Source organism: Gymnoscopelus microlampas, assembly GCF_963454915.1.
Source record: "Gymnoscopelus microlampas genome assembly, chromosome: 3".
Classification (NCBI taxonomy): domain Eukaryota; kingdom Metazoa; phylum Chordata; class Actinopteri; order Myctophiformes; family Myctophidae; genus Gymnoscopelus; species Gymnoscopelus microlampas.
The window spans coordinates 17,175,505-17,190,211 of NC_139940.1; the positions used below are offsets into that span (position 1 = coordinate 17,175,505).

General features: G+C 40.3%; 2 protein-coding genes across 2 annotated transcripts; one reads left to right on the forward strand and one right to left on the reverse strand.

The window, feature by feature from the left end:
- Positions 1–2,915: 2,915 nt before the first annotated feature.
- LOC311042529 (trypsin-1-like) lies at positions 2,916–4,769 on the reverse strand (the record flags this gene model as incomplete). The annotated part of the gene is made up of 6 exons (XM_084053311.1): positions 4,715–4,769; positions 4,452–4,599; positions 4,053–4,303; positions 3,820–3,956; positions 3,509–3,610; positions 2,916–2,963 (listed from the first exon to the last, which is right to left on the reverse strand). Exons 1-6 carry the CDS (start codon positions 4,752–4,754, stop codon positions 2,916–2,918), a joined length of 726 nt encoding a protein of 241 aa, XP_083909437.1. The 5' UTR covers positions 4,755–4,769.
- A 4,234-nt stretch (positions 4,770–9,003) lies between these two features.
- On the forward strand, positions 9,004–11,278 carry LOC311041748 (trypsin-1-like; the record flags this gene model as incomplete). The annotated part of the gene is made up of 6 exons (XM_084052232.1): positions 9,004–9,074; positions 9,228–9,375; positions 9,724–9,974; positions 10,271–10,407; positions 10,624–10,725; positions 11,231–11,278. The coding sequence occupies exons 1-6, from the start codon at positions 9,035–9,037 to the stop codon at positions 11,276–11,278; spliced, it is 726 nt and encodes a 241-aa protein (XP_083908358.1). The 5' UTR covers positions 9,004–9,034.
- Between the last annotated feature and the right edge of the window lie 3,429 nt (positions 11,279–14,707).

Consider the following 14,707-nt stretch of genomic DNA (forward strand, 5'->3'; position numbering starts at 1 on the left):
GATGAACTTGATTTGATAGGCAATTAAAAGTTAGTGTCAAATGTTCGACGATCTTTACTGCATGTCTCTCCCCATCTCTCTCTCCCTGTTTCCTGTCTATCTCCACTATACCAAGCTAAAGCCCCCAAAAATATCTTTAAAAAAAACAAAATTAGGCCTGATAATGATGTACTGTACCATGTACGTTAAAAACATGGATACTTTACATTATTTTACATTACATTAGCAGAAAATGTCAAATAGCAAAAATAGATTGAGGATGTGTTAATATGGAAGTTGAAAAAGACCGAAAGGGTCGAAACGTCATATCTGCTGTTTGTCGCAAATACAAACTTGGAGAGTGAGTTGCCAGCCCCCGCTTTGTTTTCATGATTCTGTTCTTACAGTTTGGCTCAGCACCAAGAGACGTAGGATGTGCGTTATTTATTTTTTTAAGTTGAGGCAGAACCACAGTCTTTGCTTCTCTGTCCAATTTTCGCATTAGCTTAGCATGTTAAATGCTATTGTAGCACCCCAACGGTCTAAGTGGGGTGTTTGAGTTCGAATAATCTATAGAATACCTTAATGTTTTAAATAATTGACCCAGACAACGTTTTTAAATTTCAGGGAATCCACTTTACTGAAAGGTTTATGTTTTTGTCTTTTTATCCCTTTTTACCTTGCAATGAAATAATAAACAATAAAAGAAATAAACAAATGACACACTAACAAATATTGGACCAACTAAAAATAACCACAAGGCTTAAAAGCCCTGAATAAGCATAAATGAATTAGCTGTGAGCACAATACTCAAAAATTACAACAAACCAATTGTCTTTTACCCAAATAACAACACTGGAGCAAATCAATAACTTATACCTGTTGACAAGTATTAAATTGAAATTGAAACAAAAATAAAGTTCCCTCAGTAGTTTTCACAAAACCCTGGTTACCTATCTAGTTATTAATTCAACCCTTCTGTAAATATAGCGTCAACTTAAAGTGAAACCATGACCTTAATCCTTAATCAACAATGAGCTTAACAATAACGTCAACCATAAACACTGTGGGCCCACACACGCACGCACACACACGCACACACACACACACACACACACACACACACACACACACACACTACGTTGCAGGCCTGCGCGTCGTTCCCGCGATGCGGTGATTCCGGTCCTCAGTGACTCCAAACAGATACAGTTCAACTCACAGTTCTTTGTAGACTCATGTAAAAACATAGCTCCATAAAGAACCTCTCACTCCGCTATACAGCTCCGAGATGAGGTTCTATATGTTGTTCTCATCCGGGATCGGTCGAACGTCCGCCAAGCTCCGCTGTTTACCCTTTTGTATACATCGTATCCCAAAACTAATGGTAGATTCCAAACCTCATGGATGTTTAAGGTTTGGACCGGAGCATAATATTTTAGGTCTGGAGCGAAACTACCCGTTTAAATCGCTTATTTAGTCCGCCGGTGGCCATGTTTCCCATTGTAGCCAAACCAGGAGCAGTTACTGGCAGCGGACGTAGGGGGGTTTTCCGGGTTGAATGGGAAGCATGGCCACAGGCTGACTAAATAAGCCATTTAAACGGGTAGTTTCGCTCCAGACCTAAAATATTATGCTCCGGTCCAAACCTTAAACATCCGTGAGGTTTGGAATCTACCATTAGTTTTGGGATACGATGTATACAAAAGGGTAAACAGCGGAGCCTTGGCGGACGTTCGACCGATCCCGGATGAGAACCACATAGAGCCTCATCTCGGAGCTGTATAGCGGAGTGAGAGGTTCTTTATGGAGCTAGTAAAAACAGTTCGTGGATACAGTACTTGGGAATAAGGCGTTTCAAACGGCCACGGAGCTGGACTCCCGGTCCTGAACAGTCCCAGCCGACGTCTCGACTATCACGGTGCTTTCCAGCCGGTTGACCAAGCGCTCCACTCGCAAACACTGACACTCTTAACCAGTGTTTACGCACGTTACCGTCACGTCTTTCTCACCAACACTTGCGTGTCCAAAGTAAGTTTAAACTGTTGTTTTTTTAACTTCAGCAACAACTGTACTAAAGCGTCTTCACAATTCAGTATTTATGTTTCTTCTTTCTCCTTTTCTCTCTCACAAAATCTCTCCTCGTTCTTTTCCTCCTCTTCCTCTCTCCTCTCCTCTTCCTCACTCTCGCTCCCCGCCTCTTCCTCTCCCCCGCGGCCAATGACCGCAGGTGATACTACCTGGAACCCCTCACATCCAATCCACCCACTCATACCCACATTCACACAACATAAAACCCCACTCTGTAGTCTTTTATAAGTTAAAGGTATTTGGTTTTTCATATTGAATGTAAAACATGAACTAAGCATTATCTTCTCATATTTAAAGCTTGATAGGATTCAAACAAGTTAAACACTTATTTTTTGGAACTAAATTACTTTCAGTTTCCTAGACTAATTTATTTTAACCCTTAAAAAAAGTAGTGACTTATCACCTGGGCTACACTCTCCCCCTTCTAAAGGATTTGATGTCCTCATCAAATTAAAGGTGTTTAACCCCTAAGTTTTCACCCAGGCTACACTATCATAGTGTATATCACAACATACTGCGTTGCTACATGTGCATCTACAGTATATGAAACCTGGACTCAATACGAGCTAATCTACATTGAATAAATGTGTAAAAGGGAGATCTAGCATTGTGATATAATCAAAGGGAGGCAATCATATACAGTATGTGGGGAGTAGAAACACAATGAAACCCATTACAACAAAGTTACATTTAAGTCTGAGAGACTTTATTATGAAAGATAGAAAATTAACTGTGGGACAAGCAATAGTGGGACAGCAATACTAGAGGTAGAGTGTTTGAGGTATGATGGCTGAGGTGATGGTATGTAGTTGTCGTAGATATAATGTCTACTGGAGGTAGGATCAGACTTAGTAGCTGGCCATGGTTTGTTCCAGCCAGTCGTTGAACAGGCACACCTGAAAATGGAGACAGAAATATTTAACATACTCAGCTTGGCTTATATATGTATATGGTATAGTTGTGTATTGTACTGTTATATGGTTCAATGATCCTGGGTTTTATTGTCACATGCATTACAGCTATTGCAACATTGCAACAGTTTTGCATTTAGCTTTCTGAATATTGTGGATGGATAAAATAATAGTCAAAATTAGACTAATAATAAAATAAAAAAGGTTGTAAAGTCAGAATAAAGTAAAATGCCATGAATTACATATATCGACAGGTGTAGAATTAGCATACAATTGTTATACTGTTTATGATTAGGTTTTTGTAAAGGACACAGGGCAATCTTCTTGTCTGTATTGTTGACATGATAAGATCTATGAATAAATCTTTTTGAATTTAATTGAATCAAGAGTGGAAAATAGAAAAAGACAGGACAAGATTTGAAGACACGTTTGTTTGGTGGCTAAAAATATACACTTCAAAGACCTATTTTCTCATATTCGTTATAGCAGCTGCTGCTGTTTAGGTTTTCAATATTTGAGGCATACTGTACCTTGGCGTAGACACCAGGGTAGTCCTTCTCAGCACAGCCGTATCCCCAGGACACAACACCCTGCAGCTCACCATTGCACACGACAGGGCCACCAGAGTCACCCTGAGAGAGAGAGAGAGAGAGAGAGAAAAGGGAGAATGAAGAGGAGGAAAGTGAAAGTCCTAGATTAATTTCTCAATACATTTCAACATCAAAACAATCAATATTGTAAAAGGAATGACCACTAGGCTCTTCTGACACACAGCTTTACTATTCAGATGCATTGTTGGAAAAGGAGGACCTCTGCAGGTGAAGCTTGTTGACTACAGTACCTGGCAAGAGTCCTTGCCTCCCTCCAGGTATCCAGCACAGAACATGGCGTCGGTGATCATGCCAGGGTAGGAGTTGTCACAGTCCTTCTCAGACAGGATGGGAATGTCTAGGCACTGCAGCTTGTCACTGTCATCATCTGGGGGTACATTAAAGTAAAAATGGTTAAAAAAAACAAAAAACACACACAACCACACAAACACGCGCACACAAAAAGGTGCTACTGTATACTCACAGTAGCTCATGGTGTTGCCCCAGCCAGCGACTTTGCACATGGTGCCAGCGGCAGCGCAGGAAGTGGGCAGAGCCACAGCCTGCACATACTGGTTGAGGGTGGCGGGTGTGCTCAGCCTTATCAGCATGATGTCATTGTTGGTGTTGTAGGAGCTGTAGTTGGGGTGACGGATGACACGGGAGGAGGAGATCCACTGCTCGGTACCCTCATCGACCTTGATGTGGTGCTCGCCAAGACGAACCTGAACACGGCTGGAAAACATAGCGAGGCGTGAAAAGGGGCAGAAAGGGAGACAGAATACATAGAGGCCCAGGAGAGAATGTCAGCCCATAACTCAACTAAATAACTCAACCTTAACCTCAAAATGCATTCTAAATATTATATTAAAGGTTGTCTTACGACTTGTAGCAGTGAGCGGCAGACACAACCCAGTTCTCGTTGACCAGGGAGCCACCACAGAAGTGGTAGCCAGAGTTCAGAGACACCGTATGGGGCTGGGAGTGTGCCTCACACTCATATCCTCCGACGATCTTGTCCTCCTCCGCAACTAAAAACACACACATGGAATATACTATTAGATATTTTGTCCTCTGTAAACGGATGGGAAGTCAAAACAGTTAGCAATCAGTTGAAGTGTGTTTAGGATCTAGGCCTATACTCACAAGCAGCTCCGATGAGCAGAATGAAGACCAGAGACCTCATGGTTGCTGTGTGATTCTGTCGATGAGAGTACGGTACTTCACCTGGACCCCTGGTTTATATAGAGTGGTCAGTCCCTCCCTACAGTGGTCAGTCCCTCCCTCCAGTGGTCACTCACACACTTGGTGGACCAATCAGGATGCTCAGATACAATTATATTCAACATATGAAAAGACCAAAATGCGCTGCTTATGTAAGGAATTTGTATAATTTGATGATCGTATTTACGTAAAAAAAAGAAAGAAAAAGGTATTTACTTAAATAAATGAAAGAATGAAACTTTTTCCTTTTCTGAATTTAAATAATAAATTACTATAAATCTGTGCTTCTTACTACTGATATCACAATTAATATACTATTTATTAATGGCATGAACTCACATTCCTATTAACTATATTTACTTTGGATTAACATATTTGAGCATGCAAGCATTCCAAATGGTCTTGGATATTCTGCATTATGTTTTGATGCTGTGAATTGCATAATAATGTAGTAAAATGAGCAGATATGAATTAACAGGAACACGATGCAATTTGTTTTGTTTCTAATGTTGACATGCATGGAGCTACAAGCCACTAGTATAGAGTTCTGCAGATGGCCTGTTCACACACACACACACACACACACACACACACACACACACACACACACACACACACACACACACACACACACACACACACACACACACACACACACGCCAGGCCGGAAATGATTGAAAAAATGTATCAAATATTGTTGCTTGTAGAAGCTCAATGTCTGACACATTTATTTGACTTAAAATAAGTTTACAATCAAAAATAAATATTGCCATTGACATCTAAACAAAACATCCAGGGACAGACTGTAACTACTTCATTGACAGTGATTGAAAATGTACAATTCATCTACAGTGATATATACAGGCTCCCATAAAAATTCTGCACTCTACTTTACCTTACCTTTGGTGTAAATGATGAAAGAATATACTATTAAAAAGAGTGTGTGTGTGTGTGTGTGTGTGTGTGTGTGTGTGTGTGTGTGTGTGTGTGTGTGTGTGTGTGTGTGTGTGTGTGTGTGTGTGTGTGTGTGTGTGTGAACCAGGCCATCTGCAGAACTCTACTCGTGGCTTGTATGTTCCATGCATGTCAAGATTAGAAACAAAACCAGTTGCATCATTTTCTAAAGGCAAGACTAATCCAGAACATTGTGTACCCACTGGTACGATCCACTGAACAATCTGTTCATTTTGCTACATATTATGCAATTGTTCATAGCATCAAAATGTACAAATAATGCAAGATATCATTTGCAATGCTTGCATGCTCAAACACATAATGTATATCTACCAGGAATGTGAGTTCCTGCCATTAGGGAATACATTATATGAATTGTGATGTCAGTAGAATACACACTTTCCTCAAATGTATTTGTTTATTTCAGAAATGGCTGAAATGCTATTCATTTCTTTAAATACCATCATCCAGTGTTGGGCAGTAACGCGTTAGTAATATGTTACTATGATATTATTACTTTACCCAGTAACAACGAGTAGAGTATCTTATTACTCTGCTAAAACAGTAATGTTATTACATACTGTAGGCTATTACTGATCCAAGTAACGCTGCGTTACTCATTAAAATAAACGTGATTTGTTTTTGTTTCTGACCCGAGATAAAAGCTCTCTCTTCACTGTATCATTCTTTGAGCCGGCGCCGTTATGTAGCCGTGTCGAGCTAATCTCTCAAGACAGATTCAGCTCTAGCAGCAAATTCAAACGATTTCTTCTATTTTTCCTCCTTTTTTTGCTGATGGGTTCTGTAATGAAGGATGCACTTAGGTTCTGGTTTGGGGGTGAATAGTACTTAAATCCTCACGTGTCAGATGGTTAACAAGAAATAGCATGCAGAATATTCAGAATAATGAGAGTTAGTCAGTAAAGTAGGAAGTTATCCTCTGGCTGCAGAGATTGACTGTATTAGTTTGAAGATCTCTGTGCTACTAGAGCTTCTATACAACGATAATCTTAGCTACTTTAGCTATTTCTCTAGTTGTATATAGTTATCGGCTTCTATCTGTCTGCCTTCTGTGTCGGGTTCAGTATATAAATAGAGATGTGATGTCAAGCTGTGATATAACTAGCATTGTGCCAGAGTGGTGATCTTTTGCAGTAGTATGTAGTATCATTTGTAACAGGTTCCCAGATAGGTGTCCAGCAGATGCTGCAGATCCGTGGAGCAGCGCATTTAAACGGCAGAGTAGAAGGTTGTCACATGCGCAAAAAGAACAGATTTAATAGGCTACAAGCTATCAACACAGTGCGATGGTACAGGATTTTAAGCTTGTAGATCCGTTCTTTGTAAGCATGCACCATTCGCAAAGTTATGACGTACATGCAGGTCTATGGTCTGACGCATGTTTCTCCGTGCGTGGCTCAAAAATTAAGCACTAACGATGACCTGCCAACCCTCCAGGATCCTCAAGGAGTTTCCTTGATTTTGGCTCTTTAATTGCTTTACACTTCAAAAGAAATATACTGAGTGGGTGCAGATTCAGACTATGAAAAGTGCTCCTCGGAACACAGGTCTCCGCCAGGTCAGGTAAGTTATTGTGGGCCGGCAATGTTCGGAATTCGCCAATCAGGATGGAATATGAAAAACCGGACGGATTCGTCTTGATCACTTGACTATAAAGATAATGTGTACCGATTTGTGTGATGTTTGGAATACATTTGTAGGAGTAATATATATATTTATTCATTTTTGCATAAATCGGCCTCCTGGTGGCGCTATAAAAGGCAGATGTGAAAAATGCAGGGCAAAGGTATTTTCTTGGCCTCTAGGGAGTGCGCATACAAAGTTTTACACAGATCGGTGCAGTTATAGGTAAAAACACGAATTGGCCTGTGGCACCATAAGGCTGATTTGAAAATTCTCAAGTTGCATTTCTTCCTTGCTCTAGTCTAGTGGGAATGTGTGTGCAAAATTTCACAGAAATTGCACGGTGTGTTCATGATTTGAGGCATTTTGTTCAAAACGGAGCAGTCCTGCAAACTTTGGAAGCCAATCTTAGCCAATCAGGGTAGAATATGAAAAATCTTAAGAACCGTTTTGTTTAATGACTATAGAGAGACTGTGTACCGATTTGCGTGATGTTTGGACAAAATCTGTAGGAAAATGTTTTTGTTGTTGCAAAAAGCGGCCTCCTGGTGGCGTTATAACAGGCCCATGTGAAAAATGTGGGGCAGATGTTCTGCTCTGCCATCCAAGGAGTGTATGTGCACAGTTTTGCTGCAATTGAGGCAACAGTGCCGGAGATTAGCTGTCCACAGATGGACGGACGGACGGATGGACGGACGGACGGAAGGACATGGTGACTTTGTTCATGTCTATATTTTAAACATCTCATAGGCTTATATTAATTCTCTACCTAACGCGGAGCTCCGACGGTAGATGAAAAAATTAAACGTGTGGGTTTCCAGTTGTTGTATTAACTTTTTTAGGTTTCACTTTTGACACACTGATGTGTGTATTATTGTATATTGTGGGTTGTATACTGAGATGGCAGATATGTCACATTAAAAAGGACAAATCAAACAAATGGGACACTTTATTAGAACACAAAGAAAAATCGCTACAGCCTCAGTAGTCAACCAGGGATTGCATTGACGTCTGCAGTACATCGTTCACCCGTACCTCGAGTGGGTGCGCGCTGTCTCAATTGTGGGCGTGAATTTGTAGTCCGCTATAGGCCAACATCTAATCTAAGATTAGTGGGACTCATTCGAATGACCACCAGTGAGTCCCGGGACTCAATTCATTGAAATCCTAACATTGGAATATCGGATATCGGCGAAAAAGTAAATATCTGAAATCCCTAATGTTTATGATCCGCAGGAGCAGTCTACCAAACAGACGCCTTTCGGCAGGCCTTTTTCAGTGTTAGTCACTAACACTTTGTCACTAACACTGACTAACACTATGATATGTAATATATATAATGTATTACTCTTGATACAGAGTAATAAGTAATACGTAACATCTTACTTTCCTAAGTAATATTGCTATACACTGAGATCATCATTGTACAATGTCCTTACAGGAGCAACACATTTTGGTCTTGTCAGTATAACTGTTGAATAATGTTATCTGATCATCCTGATTGGTCCACCAAGTGTGTGGGGAGTGTCCTGGAGGGACTGACCAATGTAGGGAGGGACTGATCACTGTAGGGAGGGACTGACCACTCCATATAAACCAGGGGTGCAGGTGAAGTCCTCTCATCCACAGAATCACACAGCAACCATGAGGTCTCTGGTTTTCATTCTGCTCATCGGAGCTGCTTGTGAGTATAGGCCTAGACCCTAAAGACATTTACCTTTTTACCCACACATATTTAAGTGATTTATTTGTAAGTTCAACTGTTTCGACTTCCCTTCTGTTTATTATGGAAGACAAAATATCTAATAATGTATGTGCGTTCCATGTGCGTTTACAGTTGCAGAGGAGGACAAGATCGTCGGAGGATATGAGTGTGAGGCACACTCCCAGCCCCATCAGGTGTCTCTGAACTCTGGCTACCACTTCTGTGGTGGCTCCCTGGTCAACGAGAACTGGGTTGTGTCTGCTGCTCACTGCTACAAGTCGTAAGACAACACTTGATATTTTTATATTTTGTTGTCTGGATTTTAATTTAGATTAACTCACCTCATGAGTCTTATTTCACTGATAGTTATGCTACAGTAACTATTTGAATAAAATCATCCTTACCGTGGTCTTATGTTTATGTCGGTTGATTATGTAGGGTACACATTTCTCAATGGAAGAGAAGGAAGACTACCTGCAACCAGTGTAGATGTGCTAGTTATATTCTATCATACTTTATAATCAACCATGCTTATTGATTAAAATGTCATTAAATGATAAGTAGGCTACAAAGTGGTGAGGAAATCAACATGAACCTAAACTTTCTCACGCCTCCCTCTCTTTTCCAGCCGCGTTCAGGTTCGTCTTGGCGAGCACCACATCAAGGTTGATGAGGGTACCGAGCAGTGGATCTCCTCCTCCCGTGTCATCCGTCACCCCAACTACAGCTCCTACAACATCAACAATGACATCATGCTGATCAAGCTGAGCAAGCCCGCCACCCTCAACCAGTATGTGCAGGCTGTGGCTCTGCCCACTTCCTGCGCCGCCGCTGGCACCATGTGCTTAGTCTCTGGCTGGGGCAACACCCAGAGCTATTGTGAGTATAGCACATGTTTAAAAAGTTAAGCTCAGTCACTGGTGAACCTGAGAAAAAGTACATCAAAATGATCGATGACAATTCAGTTCTGTATAATATTTACACATTATACATTAGGCAGGCCTATCTGCATAATAATCTGTTTTAGGGACTTTGACATTAAATGTCATCATAATGGTTGCATCCTTAATGCTATGTTGCATTCTTATTCTATGCTGCGATAAAAGCATAGATTCAGATTTACTTTCCCTTCGTTGTTTTCAACCATTTCCACTTTGAACTGTATGTACCCCCAGATGATGACAGTGACAAGCTGCAGTGCCTGGACCTTCCCATCCTGTCTGAGAAGGACTGTGACAACTCCTACCCTGGCATGATCACTGATGCCATGTTCTGTGGTGGATACCTGGAGGGAGGCAAGGACTCTTGCCAGGTACTGTAGTCAACAAGGTTCACCTGCAGAGGTCCTCCTTCTCCACCAATGCATCTGAATATTATAGCAGAGTGTCAGAACAGCCTAGTGGGCATTCCTTTTACAATAACGAGGGTCTTGATGGTCTTATAATTGTATTGAGAAATTAATTTATGACTTTCATTTTGCGCCTCTTCATTTCCCCTTTTCCTCTCTCTCTCTCTATCTCTCTCTCAGGGTGACTCTGGCGGCCCCTTTGTGTGTAATGGTGAGCTGCAGGGAGTTGTATCCTGGGGATACGGTTGTGCTGAGAGGGACCACCCTGGTGTCTACGCCAAGGTACAGTATGCCTCAAACATTATATTTATGAGTTGTATGTATGTATGTATTGTATTTATGAGTTTCTGTTTTTCTGTTTTTGTCTTTATATAGAAGTCAAAGTCAAAGTCAAATTTTGTGGTTCCGCCGATAGAAATCCCATTCATTTTCCCCATAGAGATTCCCGAAAATATTTATTTAAATTATTCTAAGCTCGGAACCAAGCCATCCAGACCTCTGGTGAAATATGACCATAAAACATTTGATTTTGTGTAAAACATATTTGAATATTTTATTATTAAATACTATATTTAATAAATACATTTTTTTGCGGTTTTCAAATATTTACATCTTTGAGGTCTATCTGCTTGGCCAACAAAAGAACTGTGAAATCTAAACCCCAACAGTTGTAATGCATGTGACAATAATACCCTGGAATCTTGAACTATAAGTGCAATGCACAACTATACCCTAAAAATACATGAGAGAATCTGAGTATGCTAAATCTTTCTGTCTCCATTTTTAGGTGTGCCTGTTCAACGACTGGCTGGAGCAAACCATGGCCAGCTCCTAAGTCTGATCCTACCTCCTGTAGGCCTATCTTACAACTACCATCACCTCAGCCGTCATACTTCAAACACTCTACCTCCAGTGTTGCCATCTCACTGAATTATATTTCCATCTTGCAAAATAAAGTATTTCAAGTTTAACTTTGCTGTTGGTTTCATTGCGTACTCCCATTTATATTATATTATTATAGCAAATTGGAATGTGTAAAATCTGCATATCATTTGCCTGTGTATTTCAGGATTGAATGACTTAAACCCTCTATACCTACTAAAATAATCCTAGTTCTATACTTGGTTCGCTCTTTTTTGCCTCTACACCAAAACTCTTCACCAAAAATTGTCACATTGTGAAGCTTGTAGATCATCTGCTGTTTTAATATGTGAATGTTCCCCCAAGAATAGGGATGCTATAGTTTCAAGTGGTTAATACCTATCCACTCTAGCAGCATTTCCTATAACATCCAGAGAAAAACGTGTACTGTATGGTATGAAGCGTGCAACAGTTTCAGAGTTTGTTTCTGCCCATTGTACTTTGGAACAATGGGACGTCGGACTAATGGCATGGCAACACCCACCATCAGCCCTGAGTCCTTCACCATGCTCCTATACACCTAACCCCTTTCCCTCCCTTTAAATAAACAAGCTTCAATCGCCTCTGTGTCTGGGTCTCATTGTACAATACAGCGCTATTAACCACTTGAAACTTACCATCCATATTGTGGGGGAAACATTCACATATTTAAATAGCAGATCAACAAGCTGACAACGCTTCACAATGTGACGCATCTATGAATTGTCACAAGTCACAAGTTATTTTTTGTGTTTTTAATTCTCTAATTAAACCTCATATTTTACCACCTGTTGTGCCATCATCCAGAGACGCTGGAAGTAGTTTAGAGCAAGGGGGGCTGTAAAAGGTGGGGGATCTTGCAAATCCTTTTTTGTTTATTATCCCACACAACGGCGTAACAATGAGCTGCAGACAGCATATGCTACATATATGCCATATTCAGGCTCATATATGTGCATATATGTGGATATATAGGACATATATGGATATAATATATATGTACATATATGTAGAGACATATATGCAGGCGGCGAATTTCGAATAATATGTCACATATATGATCAACATATATGTTGCATAAAACATATATGTTCATATATTTCCTTTTCATGTGGGGGGGGGGGGGGGGGGTGCGTCAGCTAGGTTGGGAGGTAACAGGGGGTGCACGGCCAAAAAAGTTTGGGAACCACTGAGACCTATCTCCTAACTCCCATTCCTTTAAAATGTCCTAGAAAAAGTGGTCTACACCCAGCTCCAGTTGTTTTTAACCACCAATAACATCCATGAAAAATTTCAATCTGGATTCAAGCCTAGCCACAGTACTGAAACCGATATTATAAAACGACCTACTCTTGACAGTTGATTTTGGTAATTCTGCTGTCCTAGTGCTGTTAGATTTGACCACAGCCTTTGACACGATCTACCATAGAATTTTATTAGATAGATTGAGACATTACGTAGGCATTACAGGCACGCCCTTAAATGGTTTCAGTCATATCTATCTGATAGGAGTTTTTCCATAATTATAGTTACAGTAGGTGACCTCACATCCACCAAGGCCCCTCTCACGTGCGGCGTCCCCCAAGGTTCGATCTTGGTCCCTGTCCTCTTTTTGTTATATTTGCTGCCCCTAGGGTGACAGGGTCTATCATTGAGAAGCAAAATGTATCCTTCGCGGATGACATCCAGATCTACCTGCCCCCACAAACTCTAGTAACTCACTCCAACCCCTGCTGGAATGCCTAAAAGGCATAAAGGAGTGTGTGTGTGTGTGTGTGTGTGTGTGTGTGTGTGTGTGTGTGTGTGTGTGTGTGTGTGTGTGTGTGTGTGTGTGTGTGTGTGTGTGTGTGTGTGTGTGTGTGTGTGTGTGTGTGTGTGTGTGTGTGTGTGTGTGTGAACCAGGCCATCTGTAGAACTCTACTCGTGGCGTGTATGTTCCATGCATGTCAAGATTAGAAACAAAACCAGTTACATCATTTTCCAAAACCAAGACTAATTCAGAACATAGTGTTAATTCAATTGTGTTAATTCAAACACATAATGTATAGCTACCAGGAATGTGAGTTCCTGCCATTAGGGAATACATTATTTGAATTGTGATGTCAGTAGAATGCACACTTTTCTAGAAATGTATTTGTTTATTTCAGAAATGGCTGAAATGCTATTCATTTCTTTAAATACCATCATCCAGTGTTGGGCAGTAATGTGTTAGTAATATGTTACTATGATATTATTACTTTACCCAGTAACGAGTAGTGTATCTTATTACTCTGCTAAAACAGTAATGTTATTACATACTGTAGGCTATTACTGATCCAAGTAACGCTGCGTTACTCACTAAAATAAACGTGATTTGTTTTTGTTTCTGACCCGAGATAAAAGCTCTCTCTTCACTGTATCATTCTTTAAGCCGGCGCCGTTATGTAGCCGTGTCGATACATGAGAGACACAAACGTATCTGGGTATTGAAAACCTCAAGGGATGCGTCCGTGAGATATATACCATGCGACCACTTAAACTTTAGATTTCACTTTTGACACACTGATGTGTGTATATTATTGTATATTGTGGGTTGTATACTGAGATGGCAGATATGTCACATTAAAAAGGACAAATCAAACAAATGGGACACTTTATTAGAACACAAAGAAAAATCGCTACAGCCTCAGTAGTCAACCAGGGATTGCATTAACGGCTGCAGTACATCGTTCACCCATACCTCGAGTGGGTGCGCACTGTCTCAATTGTGGGAGTGAATTTGTAGTCCGCTATAGGCCAACATCTAATCTAAGATTAGTGGGACTCATTCAAATGACCACCAGTGAGTCCCAGGACTCAATTCATTGAAATCCTAACATCATCACTGTATTATATTAGATTTATAAGATATTATATTGATATTATAGCTATTTTATTTGATTAGATATGTGATATTGTTACCTGACAATTAGTTGACTTTTGAGGAAAAGGCCTGGATATATCGTTATCGGTTGATATCAGTATCGGAAATTAGGAGTTGGACAATATCGGAATATCGGATATCGTCAAAAAAGTAAATATCGGAAATCCCTAATGTTTATGATCCGCAGGAGCAGTCTACCAAACAGACGCCTTTCGGCAGGCCTTTTTCAGTGTTAATCACTAACACTTTGTCACTAACACTGACTAACACTATGATATGTAATATATATAATGTATTACTCTTGATACAGAGTAATAAGTAATACATAACATCTTACTTTCCTAAGTAATGTTGCTATACACTGAGATCATAATATTGTACAATTTCCTTACAGGAGCAACACATTTTGGTCTTGTCAGTATAACTGTTGAATAATGTTATCTGATCATCCTGATTGGTCCA